Raw genomic sequence first — 19,212 nt, forward strand, 5'->3', positions numbered from 1 at the left:
TATACATCAACGGAAAGAAAGTGGATGTGAAGAAAACAGCAATATGATGAATAAGCTGGTCACTGAAGTTACTGAACAGCAAAACATCTCAGTTGGCACTTACAGAGCACCGTACTTTGTTTAGCATATATATTTTTCTTAAAGAATATATTTTTTTTGCACAGAATAGAACTTTGTTATTAGAGAAAATATTTCCTACAAAGAATAAACATTTATTTTTGTACAGACAAAAACTTTTTCTATAGAATATATATATTTTCTGTCACAGAATTTATATATTTTGTTAGAGAAAAATATTTTCGGTCAGAGAATTGACATACTTTTTGAAAAGGATATATATATTTCTTTAGAGAATACCTTTTTTTTCTCTTAGAGAATAAATATATTCTTGGCAGAGAAAAAATATTTTTTGTGTTAGAGAATATATATTTTTGACAGAATATTTACTATAAGAGAATATATATTTTTGCACAGAATACATATTTGTTATTAAGAAAATACTTTCTGTACGCCTGGAGAATATATAAATATATACTTTAAGGGAATAAATATAATTTTCAGGGAATATATATGTGTAAACAAATATGTCTAAAATGTATTTTTGAAGTTAACCATGTATGTATTTCGCAAGTACAGCATATATATATTTGTACGTATATATTCCGCTTTCTCGCGCCATAGCAATTGTCCGGGGGAAATTGTCCGGGGGAAATCGTCCGGGGGGAAATTGTCCGGGAGGGTTATTGACCGGGGGGTAATTGTCTGGGGGGAAGTCGTCCGGGATGGGAATTGTCCGGGGGGGAATTGTCTGGGGTGGGAACTGTCCGGGGTGGGAATTGTCTGGGTGGGAATTGTCCGGGGGGTAATTGTCCAGGGGGGAGTTGTCTGGGGGGTAATTGTCCGGGGGGTAATTGTCCAGGGGGGAGTTGTCCGGTCACCCAGATGACAGGTGATACATGATTGACAATTTAAGTTGACCACTCCAGCTGTATAATGAAGTTTGAAGCTTTAAGTTTATATAGTTATGCCATAGAGTTATGTACAAATATCAAATCTGAAGACCAAAAAAAGGTGGTTGACTCTCCTGCAGTTCTGCTGTGGAGGTTTGTGTAATAGGACACAGAGTGCAACAATTCTTCAGCCGATTCTTGTTAAATTAAACAATGTTTATACAGACCTGTTTTTTTTTCAAAGATGTGAACTACCCCCTACCCCTCTCCTTTTCCTTCTTAATAAAATCAAATTGAGCCAGATTTGATTGAGTAACACCCTTCTTTTATCCAAGGAATTGATTCAGGAGTGAACCCCACTGATGTTTGTGTTATAATTGCACAATATATTTCCGGTAAATGCTCAGCTTTGACACATTGCTTCCTTTCACCATGGTTCTTAAGTTTTGATGAGTCAGGTGTTTTGACTTTGATGATACCGATCATATATAAAATATAGCTTTATGAAACTTATTTACACTCACAGCTCCACAGGTGTCTGAACTGTAAGTTGTTTTACTCCAATAATAATAGTGGAACTAAACAAAATAATAAACAGTGTGACAAGGAACAAATGAAAGGAAACACTCAGGACATATCTCCTCGCTTGTCTATAAAATAAGCCTAGTATTTAAAGAGAAGTCTGATCACAGTTAATCCCTGTCAACCTTGTACCTACAAACTGTATTCCTATGTTGGCCCATCGGTAACTAGAGACCAATCACCTTGCAGTAATTGCAAGTTTATTGGATTTACGGAAAGGAAGTATATATTGATATTTTGTTTTATTTCTTTGTTTAAAATAAATAGCAACAATATGTTGGAAGTTTTGCCCATCAAATGATCACGCCCTAGCCAGAGTAATCAATTTGCAGGAGGATCAGCTTTCCTGGGAGGGGGCCAGCTCCCCTTAAATGTTTGCTTATATAAGGGGGCTTAAATTTTCATTTTTCCCTACATTTGAAAATTCCAATTGTCTGTTTTTTTATTATTAAAAAAGTCATTATCTAAATTCAAGTGAAATTTAAAAAAAAATGGTACATAAAGAACAAAGAGATAATTTTCTATGAAATTAAAACTAACATGTTTGTTAACAACTTTCTTTTCTGATTTCACACTCCATATTCCAAGTGTGTTACTGGCACCATTGCTCCCCTATCCGTAAGCTCCCCTAATTTGGATATTGAAGCTAAGATTATATAAAGGAAGTATTTGATAGGTCTTTGTACTCATTTTATAAATATTTCCTATTCATAATGATTTTAGTTATTGAAATGAGAAATTATTTTGTCAGCACAAATTGAATGTTGATTATGTCTGTCCATTCTCCGTAATAACCAGATTTATCACAAATTGTTAATTGTAAGTGCCAGAAGGGAATTTTTTTTTTAAATAAAACAATTTGAGTATTGTAGGCCTAGGCCATAAAACTGATAAAAACTGGATGGTAACTTTGGTGGATTTTGGTTTAATGGGATAGGATTTTTATCCTTGTATACAACCTTACCCTTTCTTTTTATATTGAGCTAGAAATTTAAACAAAAATTGTATGCCGGGGGGGGGGAGGGGGTCACGTGTCCCCTATGGCTACATGTGGCAGTAAATGATGGCCCTTCTTCTTGAATGATGCCATGTAAGGATTTGTTGCATGGAGTTGGATATCTTCTCATTGAGTATATTGTATTCTGCAAGCAAGATTAGAAAAGTTCTTACAATCGATACAGAATCAATAACAATGGGAAAATCGCAAACAATTATTTTGATAAAATACTCTTGGACGTCAGCCAATAACTGTAAAGTTGAATCCCAGGTTTCTCTGCAGTGCATACAATGATTTTAAAATAACTTTATTCAGGAAAGCAGAATAACCCATCATTTTTTCATTGTTCTCATGTTTTTCCTGTTCACAGTGCACCCTCTGGCAGGGTGATAGCACTTTATGTTTACTGCTGCAAACTTGCTATAGGTGCACTTCCTTATCTATTTATAAATACAACTACAAAGCAATAGTATACAGTATCCTTACAAGCTTGAATGTAAAAAAGGGCTAGGCCCTTGTTTGATGAAATATGTGAATCATATTTCAATAATAGTCCATAGATATTTAGACACATTGACTTGTCTTCTTGGGTCAAAGAGGACTTTTCAGGTATTGTTTTATCAGGTTCTGAACCAACTCAAAAGTTCCAAATCTAAACGTAAATGCAGAGTGCACTGTGGAACTATATATGAGAAGCATTTAAAGCTCAACAGTATTGCCCACATGCTAATAAGACAAGCTGAAAATTGGGAAAAGTTTACTTTCCTGACAGTTCTGGCTCTCCAAATTACCCTTCGAGATATATAGACAGGTTCAATTAGACAAATAAATGTCTGAGAAGAAGACCAGCATCAGTGACCATTATTTGACTTTCTAGCATTTTTAGAGAAAATACTTTAAAACTGTGTAAATTAAGTGCTCCAAATGATCAGGGTACTTCTACATGCAAGAGCTGTATGAGTTAAAAGCTGTATAGTAGTATGGTGTAGCAAAGTATTGTCTTCATTTGATTTTAATAATCTGAATTTGAGAGCTCAGGTAAACTCCATACAACCAGACAGGATTGCTAAATACAAGGAAATGGATATGATTTGGAGCTAGTGTATAAACAAGACATGATTTTTATAGCAGGCCTGGATTAAGGTTCAGTTTAGCTACAAATATTGTAACTATGGAAGCATTTATGTGAATTGATCAGAGTAATTAAACAGGTTTATACTTGAATGAGATTGTGGCACTGGTATCGCTGTACAGCTGTGTGGGGTGCTTTGTATTTATATGAATTGTGCAAAGTTTCAAACAAGAATTTAATATTCAAATAGGTAAAGTACATAAGTGTGGGAAAGGATTTAGTTAGTTTGGAGCAAAGTATTAAAATGAAAATGTGATCAGAGTGATTCATATAGGGCATCTTATTATGTTAAAGTCCTTACATGACGACCTTAATGTGAGTCTCACTCCTAGCTCACAGAATACACTTGAAAGGACACTGACTTTATATCTGGCATCAACTTGATCAATTCTGGTTCACTTAGAGCATTTCAGATTAAATCAAGGCAGAAAAGTGCATTCTATGCACACACTCCCAGGTCCTCTCCTACCACTCCACCCCTACCACCAAAACCCTTATCCGCACTCAACTTACACTGTTTTCTTTTATCCATGGGCAGTGAAACTATATAGCTTTGATAGACCACAACATAAGTTAATTTCTCAAGTTTTCGTCAAACATTAATGACCATAAAAAACAAGAATTAACAAAGCACCTAGCAGAAAATGACCACAAGTTTCATAATGTGAACATGAAGAAATAAATTTCATAAATAATTTGATAGTATTGTGCAATTTTTCTTTCAACTTACAAAATTCTACTATCATAGGATTTGAATTGTATTATTTTCTCAATTTTTGTGAGATATTTCAAAAGTTCCATGTCAAGGAGATTAATTGTGACTTTTATCTCTGCCATTTCTTGGACTGTATTCATGATGCTTAAATGTGCACTAACAGTGGCCTATAATATTGTAATCAACCATCTACCCTCGCCTCACTCAACTGACTATGTTATTTGTACAGTGCAATAAAGATTGGGTATGGTATGACTGTCATATCTATATGTTATTGTTAAACATGTCACTGTGGCCTTGGTAGTTTGCATGTTTTTCATGCATCATCCTGATTTAAATATTTATACTCTTGTCGTCAGATGCACTGGAGAGGAGACAGGATATGACAGTTTGCAATGTATTTGGCGACAACAGGGATAATTTCATGAATGCATTGAAGATATTTTTGGTTCTGTCTGATGTGAAAATGGTATGCTTAATTAATTCACAATGGTGCACTGTACTGTAAATCCACAAGTGACTGCCAAACAGGCGGACATTGTGAATGCAACATTGCTTCCTATAGTGGTTAGCTATAACCATGACTCCAGCATTTACCTGCCTACGTACAATTTTTTCTAAGAATAGTACAATTGCCCTTTTTTACCTTTTGCAAAGAAACTATTAAACTTGTGAAAAGGTTAATACAAGCTCCAATGAAGCAAAACCCTTCAGTGAATGAAAAGAAATGGAACCTAACCTCTTCATGTCTGTCTAACTGTCTAATGTGGTACACAGTTCTGATAGATCTAGCTATATAAACTACCAAAACTGCACAATGATCAAATGGTACACAATTGATGTTGCTTCATTGAAATGGATGCCCACTTCTGATGAATATTTTAATCTTTATATGTTAAGACATTGTTTCTTAATAATTTAGATGCATTAGTATACATGCTCGTTCCCTTCCTCCCCCGGGCCGGCCACCCCTCTTCTCACCATGCATCAACAATGTAACAATCTATTTGTGTCACAAGGGAACTCCATTGCGACATCCACAATTATTATAGTAGTGTCCGGTCACAGCCTTAGCTATACAGGTCTCTCTGTTCCAATTGGTCTGTCTGTTTGATTCTATGTATGATCAGTGATGTAGCTATTGTGGAATGATGACAAACTCCAGTCTCCAGCAGCTTCTGCTTTCAATCCTTAATTACACTATTTTATTTATTAAATGTTTCTTTAGTGACCTCATAGGTAGATACTTTCATATATATGTCACTTTCAGTGACATGACCTGTTATTTGCTGATAATTAGTCATATCCACATCTGGTATTATTTATTTAGGCTTCATTCCATTTACCAGTGACACAATTGTTTTGTCTTTTTGTGGGATAGTAAGCAAATGGCAATAACAACTTTTATCATACTTTTAAGCTTTCTTTGGTGATAAAGGCTGAGAAAGAAATGAATGTTAATGGCTTTATGAAAGTTAGTGTCGTGCCATGAAGTCTAGCCTGAGCATACTTTGTAAGTTTCAACTATTTAGCATAGTTAACCGTGTTCATGTTTTACACTATCATCTGTGTTGCACAAAGCTTGATATATCTTCAGTGAAATATTTGAATCATATAATTCCTACTTTAGATGAGGGTATCCTGCTGCCTTCATTAATCCACGTTGAGTGTTTTTTGTGTTTTCAACTTATGCACGATTTTCCTGCTTTTTATGTTCAAACGTAATTTCAATTGTTGAGTAAAGGTCAATGAACAATGAAAATATAAAATACAAAACTATGCTGTTCCATGATATTTAGGGCTTTATGGAAATGAATGATTCACAGAAATGTTAAGCCAGCTGGTTATTAAAAAAATGTTTCATATTCAAAGTAAAGAAATGAAACACTTTGTCCTTCACAAAGGTTTTATTATCTGTTTGTTCTTTAGTATAGGATTTGGTATCCCATCTGAGGTTAATGATGGATTTTGAAGGGAACAGAAAGTAAAGTCAAAAGAAAAATCAGTAAAAATCATGGCTTAATTCATAATTCATGAAAGCAGTTGCTTTGCTCAATTTCTGTCTTTAGAATGACAATCAAAACTTGAAAAAAAGCAGGGTATGTCTAGGCTATGAAGTTTCAGTTAATTATATATTGTTCTTTCGTCCTGTCACATTCCTCTGGAATTCCATCATTAGAAAAGATAGGCTTCTTGGTTGGGAGCTCTCTCAGTGGTAACATCCCTGAACGTGTTTTCAAAACAACAACTTTATTGCAGAATGTATATTGTTAAAGGAACTTCCATCTAGGAAAAAAGTGTAGGAATAATAAATATGATCATAAAAAAGGAATTAGCTTATTAAGACTACTACAGTGAAGCTTACAGACTGTACTTGTGATATGGTGTAGTATCGAACAAACTTCCCAAACCTACTTCAGTGTCAACAATATGAAGTTATTCTGCTCATTTAGGCCTACTATAAAATGCTACTATATTAATAATAAATTGTTGTATGATTTGACTGATTCTGATCATGTACAATGATGTGAGATATTAATACTGAATGTTACAAATATACTTAGAGGGATATTCTGGTGGCTGAAGCTCATTGATGGCCAATAGTGCTGGAAATTTTCTAAATCTTCCGGTCAAACCCCCACATCCTCATAGCATTTGGTATGGCAAAGATATATGAACTTTTGAAATTTGGTAAATTTTTATGAATGCATCTCACAACAGCAGAGTCTGTGATGACTTCTACTGCACACTGACTCCTGTTTACATATGTTGACCTCCAAAATTCAGCTGATTTGAAGCTGATGTGAGCTCTGGAAAATAATGAAACTCACAAAGATTCATCCCTTGATCCTACCAGGAGCTCTAGAGGGGGCACCTGGCATGGCATTGTGATCTGCCATGGAACTGGTGCCTCTGAGGACAGTTTCGCATCGTGGGAGTATTTGGTACCCTTAAATGATGCTGGTAGGTTGCTTTACCCTCCCCCTCCCCCCCACCCCCTTCTAGCTGGTTTGCAACATCAGAGCGCTCGTCTACATTATTTAGCTATCATTAGAAAATACTACATTTCATCAAATGCTTCAGTTATAATGCTATTTTTTTCCCTTTCTCATTCTCATTCCTTGACACATTTTATCTGTAGCATGTATCATCAGTGCTACTGAAACAGAAGCCCTTTCCCACATTTACACAACTCATGATATCACTAGTATCATCTTCAACTGGAATGTTCGGAGGGTCATAAACAATGACCCCATATTCCAGATGGTCTTCCTGCCAGCAATAATTTAAGCTGTGAATGGGATGTTCAAATCTAGAGGTATGTTCCCTCAGCTAGCTCCCAAAACTTGACAACATATCACATACATTGGTTTGACTAAAAGGACATGTTGGGTGGGAGAACTATCACAGTAAGGGAGAATTTAGGGTCTCTGATCTTTTGACCTGAGTTTGTTTTGTTTCACATATCATTTCTGTGGTGAGAAGCTTTCAGGTTACTGTTCTGTTTTGTATATCTCTGAGAAGAAATCAATCATGTTCAAGAAAAGGAAGCAACGATCTATAAAACATGCAAAGAGAGTAGTTTTCACTGTAACAAGTTTTATCAACTTTTCGTTAGCTTTTACTATTAGTACTGATGCTATGATGCACTACAAAAGTATAAACATTGTTTAAGTAAATAAGGATTGAATTGTGTATGGTGAATAATACCGTCAGGGGAAGAAGAAGAATTTCTGACCAGCCATAGGAATGTATGCATTATATGTCATGAGGTATTGAAAATGCCATTTAGGATTCATCAACAAAACTTTCATTTGTTCATTCCTCGCAAAATGGATTATTCCTATGAAAGAGACGCACTTCATCATGATAATGTGATTATAGGGAACATTTCAAAAGTAAAAAAGACAATTTAGGTCGTTATGATACGTATTGGTTTATGTGTATTTGCTATAATATGCTTCCTAATTCTTGATGCTAATCCCTAATTGTCCTGTTTAATTGGAACACAGGCTAAGCGCATATTTAATCTCAAAACCCAAACCTATACTTTGGCCAGGGACAAACTAAAACGAATGACAGCGAATGACCGAATGACAATTGACTTTGTACAGGGTTAATTATCATTCGCGAATGACAGCGAATGACAACGAATGACAATGAAGGACAGTGTTGAGTGGAGCTAGAATGATTAACGGAGTGGAGTAAATGCGGTTATTGGTTTTGTGCGCAAAAATGATTTGAGGAAAATCGCATGTTACATGGTTTTGGTGTAATTTACGGATAGAAACCACAGGGAAAGTTTTTGTGTGAGAATGCGCTTGAGTGCTCTGCTTTTGACATTTACCTCTGTAGATTTATATAGAAAGATAACTGAAGCCGTTTCAAGATTATAGTATTGTTAGTTTCTAACAATTAATATTGGAAAAATTACGTTAAATTTACTTTTTAAAATCAGACTGACAATTTCACTTACTATAAGGTGCGTTTGTATCTTTTCCGTACTTTACTAGATCTGTAAGCCACGCACTTCACGTCCACTCGGTTTGCGTGGCTTTAATATACCCACGAAGTCTGAACTGTGATATCCGGTTGAAGCAAATGTCTGTGCTGTCATTCACTGTCATTCGTTTTAGTCAACGTAATTTTTTAGTGTGTACAACATATTGTCATTCGCTTTAGTAACACCCCTTTGGCCATAATGATGAATATTCATTGTGCATTGTTTGGTCCATTCTTTCATCCCTACTACCTCCTTGCTCCCCTGCCTGTACTTTGGTTGCTGAGGGATGTATCATATGTGGTTCATACACAATACAGTCTAGCTGTTTCACCACATCCCTCTATTGTGTATAGAAATGAAATTGTTAATAAGTAGTTCTGCCATACACCCACCCACATTACCAATAAATACATACAGTTTTAATTCCAACATGCCCTTGTTGGAACACAGCAGTTGAATTAGGAAAGGGGATGGTTCTGTACGTATGCCATGCATTGTAGCTTTTGAATGGATTCTTTATCAATCCATTTATAACTTGTTTTTGTAAAAGAAGATATTCCTGACACTCATTGAATGACTTGGAAAAAACTCTATGGATTTCATTTTTTCTTATAGTGTTAAACAGACGTCATCATTGCGGCTTAATTGTGAGGTATTTTCGGGGACTTTTTTCTGTTGGTGAATGGAAAGGTTAAATGAAATAAGGTGGTAAAACTGGTATACACAGCTATGCAGATTATTCTTAATATTTAACTTTGCATGAACAAAGAAGTGCTCTTAGTATAATTTCTTTGACTCTTGAACAAGCATGTTCTACATCAGTATGGTATATGTGGTGTGAAAGCTATAGCCATTTAAAGGGGGAATGGCATTTGGTTGCTGTCATAGGTTAACCTTTGGAAGCAGCATGTTTCCCCTGATTTACTTGAACACTTTGTTTGCATACAGTTATGATCCAGAGTGAAAGGGATTGGGGGAGGGAGGGAAGTAGAGGGTAATGAGAGGGAGTAGGAAAGGGGGTTTTAAAGGTCTCCAAACTTACACTAAAATAAATAATAATAAATGATAAAATGTGGTTGTGACAAACAAGAAGAAAATATTCACCCATGTATAAATCCTAGTAACTAGCTGTTTCACTCAAACTTAGAGCACTTCCATGGCTACACCTCATGTCATCCCCACTTCACCCCTTTCTCACTGGTACCACTCACTTCCTCTCAATCCACATTCCACTGAAACAATATTGCATGATATTCACTCTCCCCACCTCTTTGTATGATTAGAATTCTCTTAGACTCTTGTGTTGCTAATTCTAATGAATGATCAGTATATATAAATACTAAACTGCCTGCCTGAGACTAGTCAGAGATCAGTGATGGCTAAAGCATTCCCACCTCCCCCCACCCCCACTGCCTCTGTTAATGCCAGGTTCATTTAGCATTGCAAGACCCAAATGACAGAAGCTAATGATAGTACAGCTATGATCGTTCAAAACTTTCAATCAGTGTCATTGCCGCTGTATGTACAAGCCTTGGCTTTCAACTAAGTTTGAGAAATCTTGGTCCCCTTCTTTCAAAATGGGCTCTGCCATCCCTGGAGATGGTAAATGGCTACACACCGACAGTCCTAGGAAATTTGTTACAAAAGACAGAATTTCACCTCCACTCTTGATATGAATCACAGGCCAGTCAGCCAGATATGATGATATTAATGTCTTTTGAGTTATACCAGCATCCATAGATCGAAAATTCCAGAAGCATTTCTCACCTCCTCTCGCAACATATCAGGCTGCCCTCTCTTACATGTTGTCTCTGTTGTTAGTTGTGAGCTAAGCACTGCAACAAACCTGTTCCTCGGTGTCAAACATCAGAGTTGAGATTCGTCTGTTTCGGAGGTCATAACTAAGCATTATTATCTCTTCACATGGGGTCTAACAAGCTCCAACTGTGGGTACAGTAAGGAATAACTTCTAGAATCCTCGTAATTTCTTTTCCTCTAAGTACATGTAACTGATAACAGGTTAAAAATAGTTAATACTGGGACATGTGGGATGCTACAGATGAGCATCATATTCACAGAGTAAAGTAAGACGTGATATGTTCTTAGCATCTTTTCATGGAAGTTATTTTAATGTTGCTAATTGAAGCTAATGAGCAAGAAAACAGCATGCTGATATGTTAAAGTAGGCCTGAGAATTAAGGTCCTGGTATAAAGCAGGGTGATATCACTACTATAGGTATGAAGTGAAGCAGTATCCCATGCTGTTGTTCTTCTATCAAACATTGACTGTAGCAATGTAGATATGACATGACATTAGACATGAGAGATATGGACAAGATATTCTGATTTTATTCTGCTGAAGTCAGGGCACCAGACACTAGAGTGGAAAGGGGAAAGGGGATGGGGGTGGGGGGGGGGGGAGATACAGGAGTCCATGGTCTTCTGTGAAACATCAAAGTAATTACATTGATGCAGGCATAGTGTGGCCATAGGTGGCACTGTAAATACCACTGATCATTGGTTTCATTCTAAGTGTATCATAATAAATGTTAGGTCAAACTGTCTCTCCTTCTCTTTGTTTTGTTACATTAAAATGAAGTAAGAACACAACAATTGAAAGTACCTTTGCTCTTCTTTATTTAACCATCTGGCTTTCTTTGAAGCCAATGCACAACATCATGATGTTTAAACAAACTTATCATTTGTATTCCATACCAGTTCATATTCTGCAGCCAAACAATTTATCTATGTTAGTGATTATAAGTCCAAAATTATTTGACTGTACAGAAAAAAATGAAGCTTGACATCTCATGTTTAATCAATACACAAGTATTAAACATTAAAGTTATCAAGTTTAATTAGCACGAAATAGAATTTGTACATTAAAGTTATATTGTTCAAAGTACCATACTTTGTCCTGACAGCATTGTGGGGATAAAAGAATTTACCCTTCATGGCTATCATAGCCTAGTGGAAAAAAATAATTTATCCAAATTTGCTATCATAGCCAAGTGGATATGTTAGTTTCTTGTCAGTAAATATAATCTTGAAAAATAAACAAGATGAAGAAATACTTGATTCAGAACAAAGGTATCTTAGTTTTTTTCAATTTTTTTCAATTTTTTCAATGGTAAGTAATTGTTACATACGAAGTAACCTACCTACCGCCCTACCTCCCATCTCCTTTCCTCCTGTTTCCCCTCTCTCTCTTTTTGTTTCACTTCTCTCATTTCCCCCTCTCTTCCCCTCTATTTTCCTCTTTCTCTTTCCCCCTTCCCCCTAACCGTTTGACCGTGTCCGACTTTAACTTGCATTCTTATGGGAATTTTACAGAGATTCACACCTTAGAATAGCTGTCACACCTATCAGTATCAGGAATCTCGTACACAACTGCAATGATAATTGGTCATTAAGTATTGAGGTTGTTAGCTGTCAGTCATCAACCAGAGTAAACATCAGACACATATGATAGACATACAAAGGCAGATTTGCCAAAATGGCAGAATAATTGAATTGAGGTATTGTTCAGGTGTAAACTATAAAAATGGACTGCAACCTTCTATGCACACCTAAGTTGAGACTTCTACAATCCCATTCAATGCTGGAGGGATGTTATCTGAAAGAAAGTCTATTTTGGTACTTTTCTGTTCATAATTAACAAGCTTATTGTTTGGAAATGGTGCAACTTCTCCTTATGACTTGTCAAAGGAATTGTAGGAATGAAATGATAAAAATCATAAAATATTGTATTATGTTTTCCTGTGGAAAGAGAAGCTTTATAACATAATATATCACAAGAAAACAATAATAAAGAAGCCTCAACACTTAGTTAACAAAGAGGGTAGTGATAGGCCAGGAACTTCTTCAAGTTGACCCCACCGAGTGAGGGGGGTGGTATGGAGAGTAAGATACCTGCAAGCTGGAAGGACATTTGTTTGGATTTAAGGAGCCTATGGTATTTAATAAACTTTGTTGGAGTGTTGCTTTATCCCCATTTCTAACTGTATTATATAGGAATTTAACCTAATCAGCGATATTCTGGTGACAATCACTGGACTACTCAAAGATTTAGATAACTGTGACATCAACAGATATTAGCTACAGATTACCCATCAACACAGTCTTTGTGGAAATATTTAACCAGTTACAACTGCTTTTTGCACTCTCCAACTCTCCAACCATTCACGTATGCAATTACGCCATTTAACAAAATATTTCCTGGTAAACAAATAAATTCACTGGGAAATACCAGAGAGATTACCTATTATGAATACAAAACCTACCCCTACTAAAGAATGAATACACTAACGCTAAATAATCGCTTAACAATCACGTAATTGCCTCCCCCATCTCTAATCACTGAACTATTAGGGCAACGTTTCTACTGCTAACAAAGTCATCTAGAGTTACCATTGTAACCTCAAGGCATAGTCTTGAGACTCTTAACATGTTTTCTCACGCACATGGCAAAGTCACTTCTTTTCTTTTCCTGTTTAGCTCTAAAATTTTCAGTTAGAAGTCTCTCTAAGAGCTATATCTAACGTCTTCCATAGAAATATGTAATAAATAACATAAAACTTTATAACAAATCAAATATTTCATTTAAATTAACATCTGTACAAAGAAAGCATATCCTACTGGCAAAAAGAAAATTGCTTTGAGCTTAAGAGTTTGTACATCATTTATATACATATAATATATTGCCCCTTGTAGGTCACTGCCATGGGATAGTACTGATCAGAGCCATGCAGATTTGTATAGAGTGCACACATAGATACATTGCAAGTCCTTTAAGACTGCAAAAACATTTCTGCAATGTCAATCTCGAATTTCCTTCTTTTACCTGCCACCTTTCATAATGCTCACCGGCTCATGCAAAAAGGAAACAACACAAACTTTATCAAAATTGTTCATAATCCATTCTCTCTTTTAGTCTTTTGTTTCTCTGTTTCCTTGTTTGCTTTTGGCATAACAGGCAAATGCGTCAAACATCTTTCCAATTAATTTATAAGTAACGTGTTACAAACTTTTCCACTTCGTCCCTAACACAATCATCAAATTCTGCATCTTCAACACTGAGACAGCTAAACCATCCACCCTCGAATCGAAAACCTGAACGACCCTCCACGGTTACCCTACGGATCTCCTTTTTGGCCCAAGCAGTTTCTCTGTCAACAAAGCAATCTTTGTACTTATTGTTGATTTCCCATCCGCAATTATCCCTAGCATTGTCGGAGCAGTAAGTGTACTGGGTTTCACAGTCCATGGTAGGGAACTGCCAGGAATCCACTGGGTTAAAGGTGCAGCTACCAGGCTCGCTAGTCCATAAACCAGAGAGGCTGACCAGTTTGGGCTCTGTTTCAATGGGTCTGGGAGCTCTGGGATCAATGAGGGCCATTACCAGTTCTGGTCCAGAGACAGAGGGAACCTGATGAAAAGATGAGGATTGAAAGATAGTTCATTTTCTATTTCAAATATGTGTAACAAGAAAATTACATTACTGAATTCATTTGAAGTACAACTACTCTTTATCAGACAGCAACCCCCCCCCCCCACACCCAACCCCAACATAACCCTCTCTAACAGAATTCTGATTCGACAAAGGTGAACATTTAAGAGGGGGAAACTGTTTATTGAAAACACTGAGCTTTCCCTGGGTTAGAATCACTAATTACTATATATAATAACATGGACCAAAGATGTGGTCCAATTTTAAGAGGGAGGGGAGGGGGAGGGGCCAAATTGGTCTTAAACAGTGGGAGGAGTCCTGGAAAAAGTTATGAACAAGAAAAAAAAATCAAAGTGAACTTTCCAAATTTATAACCTTAATCTTCCTTCCCAGTTGAAGATTCCACTCTATTTACAAGTTTAATATTTTTAAAATATAACTTACATCACATTTTTTGCAGTAGGTCGCATATTTTGATTTCAATCCTTTTTTCTGTTCCTTGGTTAATGTGGACCATTCCTCCACCCAGCTGCACACATTCAGTGTCAGTCTTCCTTCTTCAATGTGTCCTGAAAAATGGGAGAGAAGATTGAATAATGACATGAACATAAAATCCTTCCCATATTCCTGAACCCTTGTCCCCCTTCCCTTTCACCTCAGGCATGAAAAGCAATTTTCAGACTATTTTCTGCTTCTCCCCTATCATGCCAGCAATAAAAAATAAGCAGTCCACCCCCCCCCCCCCCCCCCCCCCCCCCCCGGTAACTTGCCAAACAGTTCCTTACCTCCCTGAGAATATTAGCAACCCCAATGTCAGAAGCAAGATCTTTCCTTCAAAGTAAAAAACAGCAAAATATATCATATGTGAACAATGAACTTTTTTGCTGCATACTAGTTTTCTACATTATAAATAATACACTCCTGGTTGTCCTTTGTTACAGGTAGAAGAATATAAACCATTGGCTACTTGGTCCTGGAAGTCCTAATACCACCCCTGATCAAAACAGTTATAAAGATGTTCCAAGTTAAAGACTTGGTAATCATCGATACCTTTCTCTTTTCTTTTTACTTTACCTATTTCTCAATGAGAAACTTGACACAAATGGCAAAACTGGCCTCATTTACACCAAACTTGAAAGTTTAAATTGAAATCTACTCACCACTGATAAGGTAGTTTTTGCTAGGTTTCATGGATTTGATAGCGCAGGAGTGTCCCTCTGGAGTGAACATACTAACAGTGGGAGAGGTGAGGATCCTTCTTCCTTTGAAGATCTTTATGATTTGTACCTCATATTCCAGGAATGAGATGGCGTATGATGATTGCTCCTCTTGGTTTCTGTACTTGGATAAAACCTTGGCTTTCACAACTGTAAAGCAAATGAATGAAGGATAGAATATTTATCAAGGTTGCCAAGTCGGGGACCCTGACAGTTCAGGTTTGAGATTGGTGATGGGAACAAGGGCGGGGGGGAGGGGGGCGGGAAGAGGTAGAAATCAGACCAATAGTCAGTGATGTTGGAATTGTGACCTATGGACGGGTGCTGCCCCATCACCAGGTGCTGGGGTCCTGATAATAAATGTTATTGTTCTTTATTATACTGTAAAACTTGCTTGATATAGGATGCATTCCTTTCTTATGTTGACAAAATTATCATTGCTTAGATATGATATCCCACTCTGTAGAAATTTGTGATATCTTGATTCATATCTTCAAATCAACAAGATTGCCTCTTTCAGGTTGTGACTTTTAGCAGTATTGCATATCTTTGTGGATTTTTTTACAATTTGAATGACCTGTACTTTGTATGCCGATTCATTGTTCAACAATTTTTATTTCAAAGCAAACATGAGTTCACATACCGTTAGCTATGAAGTATTTGTCCTGTTTACAGAAGTGAAGTTGAGGTAATCACCAGTTTTAAGCAAAGTTGAATGCAGGTTTACAATTGCAATTTGAAAATTCATAATGAATGTTTAAAGTGAATAATTTTAATAATAACAATGATCTCTATGAGAGTAATTCATAAGTATTAAAACAATTACAACATCCAGGGCTACATTGCAGTCTCAGACTTTTAAAAAAAAACAGTGGTCATTATAATAGATACTGTACATGCATACTAAAATTGCTAAATAATATCTGCAAATGGTAAGTTACGTGCAGGTACTGACCTAGACAGAAGAAATATTTAACTTTAATTTCAATGATATGATAGCTTAAAAGACACACAGAGAAAATGAAGAAAATTAAAAGAATAATGATGCAAATATTATGGTTTACTTACCAAATTTGGCCTCCTTATACTGTGTTTGTGGATGTTTCACCTTGCAGTTACAAGCAAGGGCTACCTCCAGGCACAAAACTCCAACACAAAGTACAAAGAATGTAGCTGTAAATTTAGCCATTGTGAAATATTACTTTCTTTGCCTATACAAGATTGAATTGATAAAACAAAAGTTATATGTTGACACAAATGCTTTTGAAATTGTTGACAAGTAATCTTTAATAGCTGCTAATAGCTATGCCGTGCTTTGATATCTTCTGGTAGTTGTTTGTTCACTGGATAGCAGTCAGAATCTGAAGTAGCAGCTCTCTCACACCTCTACTTTATCCAAAATTCCTCCTTGAACTCCCAGCTTGATTTTTGCACACATACCATACACACACTCACCACACTTCTGTTAGAAGTATAAAAAAGTAAAAAAAACTATTGGCAACTATTGCCCAACTTCCTGACGGAACTTGAAGGCACATGTCTGGTATGCCACAACTAATGAGTCATGAATATTCATACTTGCATTCTCAGACAGTGATTGGTGTATTTCAAAGGAAATAAGTCAAGCGTCATATAGCAGGCAATAGATGAAAGGGCGCTGCACGCTGCACGTCTCCCATGACGCCCACTCATTCCCAGTTTGGATATTTCTGGTGGCATCACCAGTTTTGTTTGCTGTTGTTCCTGTTATGCTTGTTACAACTGTGAGCTGTAAACACTTATGAGGGAGGGAACCTATTATAGTACTAGAAAAACAAATTCTGTGGCATCAAAAACAAAATATCCTGAAAATAGCTGACCCTGAATGACTCCTAGGGTAGTTATTCCCACATGGACATACATCAGAAAAATAGTATAGTTGTATTTATATACCAGCAGTAGAATGTATTAACCTACTGCTGAACCAACTTGTGTTGCATTTAATTTAATGGTATTACTAATCCTGCAAAGTAGTTTATGGTTGAAACTGCACCATTTGTCCCCTGTTTGGAACCATTTATGTTTAAACATTTAACTTATCATATCCATGATACATGTAGTACATTCACAGTGACAGAATCGAGTATTGGTATCATATGTTATTAGTTAACCAGGTTGTCAGACTTGGTGATCATTAATGTATCTTACTGATTAGTGACAAATAAGCAAAACTTACACAGGAGAAAATAAGGGAATAAGGGAAGGGAAAAGAGAAGGTTGGGGGGGGGGGGGAAGAGGCAGTATTGGTACCATGTTATCAGTTACCAAGTTGTTAGACTTCATGATTAATGCATCTTTCAATTAGTGTCAAATAAGGAGAATTTAGGCAGTAGGGGGAGGATGGATGAAGAGTGGTGAAGAGAGATTGTAGTTCGTAACTCATGTACCACAATAATTTCATTTTATTATTTGACCACTTTTACCACTTATATAAATATTTATAAATATGTAAACATATTTTGAGAATATGTTATAAGACATTTGTATCAGAGAAAGTGAACAAACAAACCCTTAACAATGAGCTTACACTTCCTTGAAGTAAACAGTACTCATGATTTAAAAATTGGTAAAATTGAAAGTAATACAAATACATAATTCCAATAAGAAAACACACAAAAGAAATACAATAATAACAACCCATTCACATTCCCATCAAGAGAACCTCTCCCCGTTTGAACCCCCTCCCCCCCCGGTACGAGAAAAATTGGCCGTAAGTGGACACAACCCCTTCCCTGCATCAAATGACAAGTTTAATACATTATAATTGTACAATTGAACTGTTTCATGTAGTCCTCTGTGTAATGATGACTCTTATAGCAAGTTAGTAGTATGTTATAGTTTATTTAGTGTACTCAAATACGTGACTCAATTATACATAGTCCAATCGGAATTCGGTATCGTGATGTCAGCCCCATAAATTAGAATATACCTTGTTGATGAAGGAGCTTCCTAGTATGTTTGTTGAACATCTTTGATTTATAGCTAACATAGTAACCCCCCCCCCCCCTCCCCTTCCAATTTGTTCACAACCTAAAGTGAGGTTGCTACTAATCCATCACCTTGTGTTTGTTTAATTTTTGACAAGGTGTCTATATACAACAGCTGATAACAGTTTGGACTCAGTCTGTTGAGATTGTTATGATGAACACCAGTAGCAGTAACATATATGTCAGAGTAAGGGTAAACATTCAGTTGTCAATGCATGACTGGAGTAGTTACATTATTCTGTGATAACGTTATTATCTGATAAGTTCATGGTCCAAAGATAGAATGCTTGTTCCTATATAAAGCCATAAATAGTTATCATGTTAGAGATCAACTATAGTTTTATTACACTATGTTATCTCAGATACCCTAATATACCTGGTTTTCATGTATGCATAGTGTATTGAAAGAGTTTTAGAGTAGGTTCTTGTAGAGATTATATTGGGTCCATTTATGCCTTTATGCTGTCTACTTTGTGCTAGGGCAAACCAGTTTTGTACCATTTCAGTAAAGAAAAATCCCCTGTAGCAAGGCTGGATATTTGTTTAGTTTTGTAGTTTTTATGATGAAATATTTTTAGGCTGTAATATTTTTAAGCTGTAATCATTTTAAGTTGTAATATTTTATGCACTACTTCCTTTA

General features: G+C 36.2%; 4 protein-coding genes across 14 annotated transcripts in view; 2 read left to right on the forward strand and 2 right to left on the reverse strand.

The window, feature by feature from the left end:
- The window catches only part of LOC139961188 (uncharacterized), a 32,341-nt gene extending 21,660 nt beyond the window's left edge, over positions 1–10,681 (reverse strand). Inside the window, exon 1 of one of the 2 annotated variants that reach the window (XM_071960191.1) lies at positions 10,540–10,681. The gene's annotated coding sequence lies outside the window, so the exon portion shown is untranslated. Of the gene's footprint in view, positions 1–8,853; positions 9,051–10,539 lie in introns of those variants that run through there. The other variant, XM_071960190.1, reaches the window with a different exon arrangement.
- Positions 1–19,212, forward strand: part of LOC139961180 (synapsin-like) — a 545,708-nt gene that overhangs the window by 329,347 nt on the left and 197,149 nt on the right. The window lies entirely within an intron of this gene.
- The window catches only part of LOC139961191 (uncharacterized), a 234,028-nt gene that overhangs the window by 75,071 nt on the left and 139,745 nt on the right, over positions 1–19,212 (forward strand). Inside the window, exon 4 of one of the 6 annotated variants that reach the window (XR_011790782.1) lies at positions 15,271–15,365. The exons of the other annotated variants lie outside the window; for them this stretch is intronic. The gene's annotated coding sequence lies outside the window, so the exon portion shown is untranslated. The remainder of the gene's footprint in view (positions 1–15,270; positions 15,366–19,212) is intronic. 6 annotated transcript variants of the gene reach the window in all.
- LOC139961186 (uncharacterized) lies at positions 11,501–17,129 on the reverse strand. The gene is made up of 4 exons (XM_071960186.1): positions 16,615–17,129; positions 15,490–15,696; positions 14,774–14,898; positions 11,501–14,308 (listed from the first exon to the last, which is right to left on the reverse strand). Exons 1-4 carry the CDS (start codon positions 16,733–16,735, stop codon positions 13,886–13,888), a joined length of 876 nt encoding a protein of 291 aa, XP_071816287.1. The 5' UTR covers positions 16,736–17,129; the 3' UTR covers positions 11,501–13,885.

The sequence above is a fragment of the Apostichopus japonicus genome, chromosome 20, assembly GCF_037975245.1.
Source record: "Apostichopus japonicus isolate 1M-3 chromosome 20, ASM3797524v1, whole genome shotgun sequence".
Taxonomy (NCBI): domain Eukaryota; kingdom Metazoa; phylum Echinodermata; class Holothuroidea; order Aspidochirotida; family Stichopodidae; genus Apostichopus; species Apostichopus japonicus.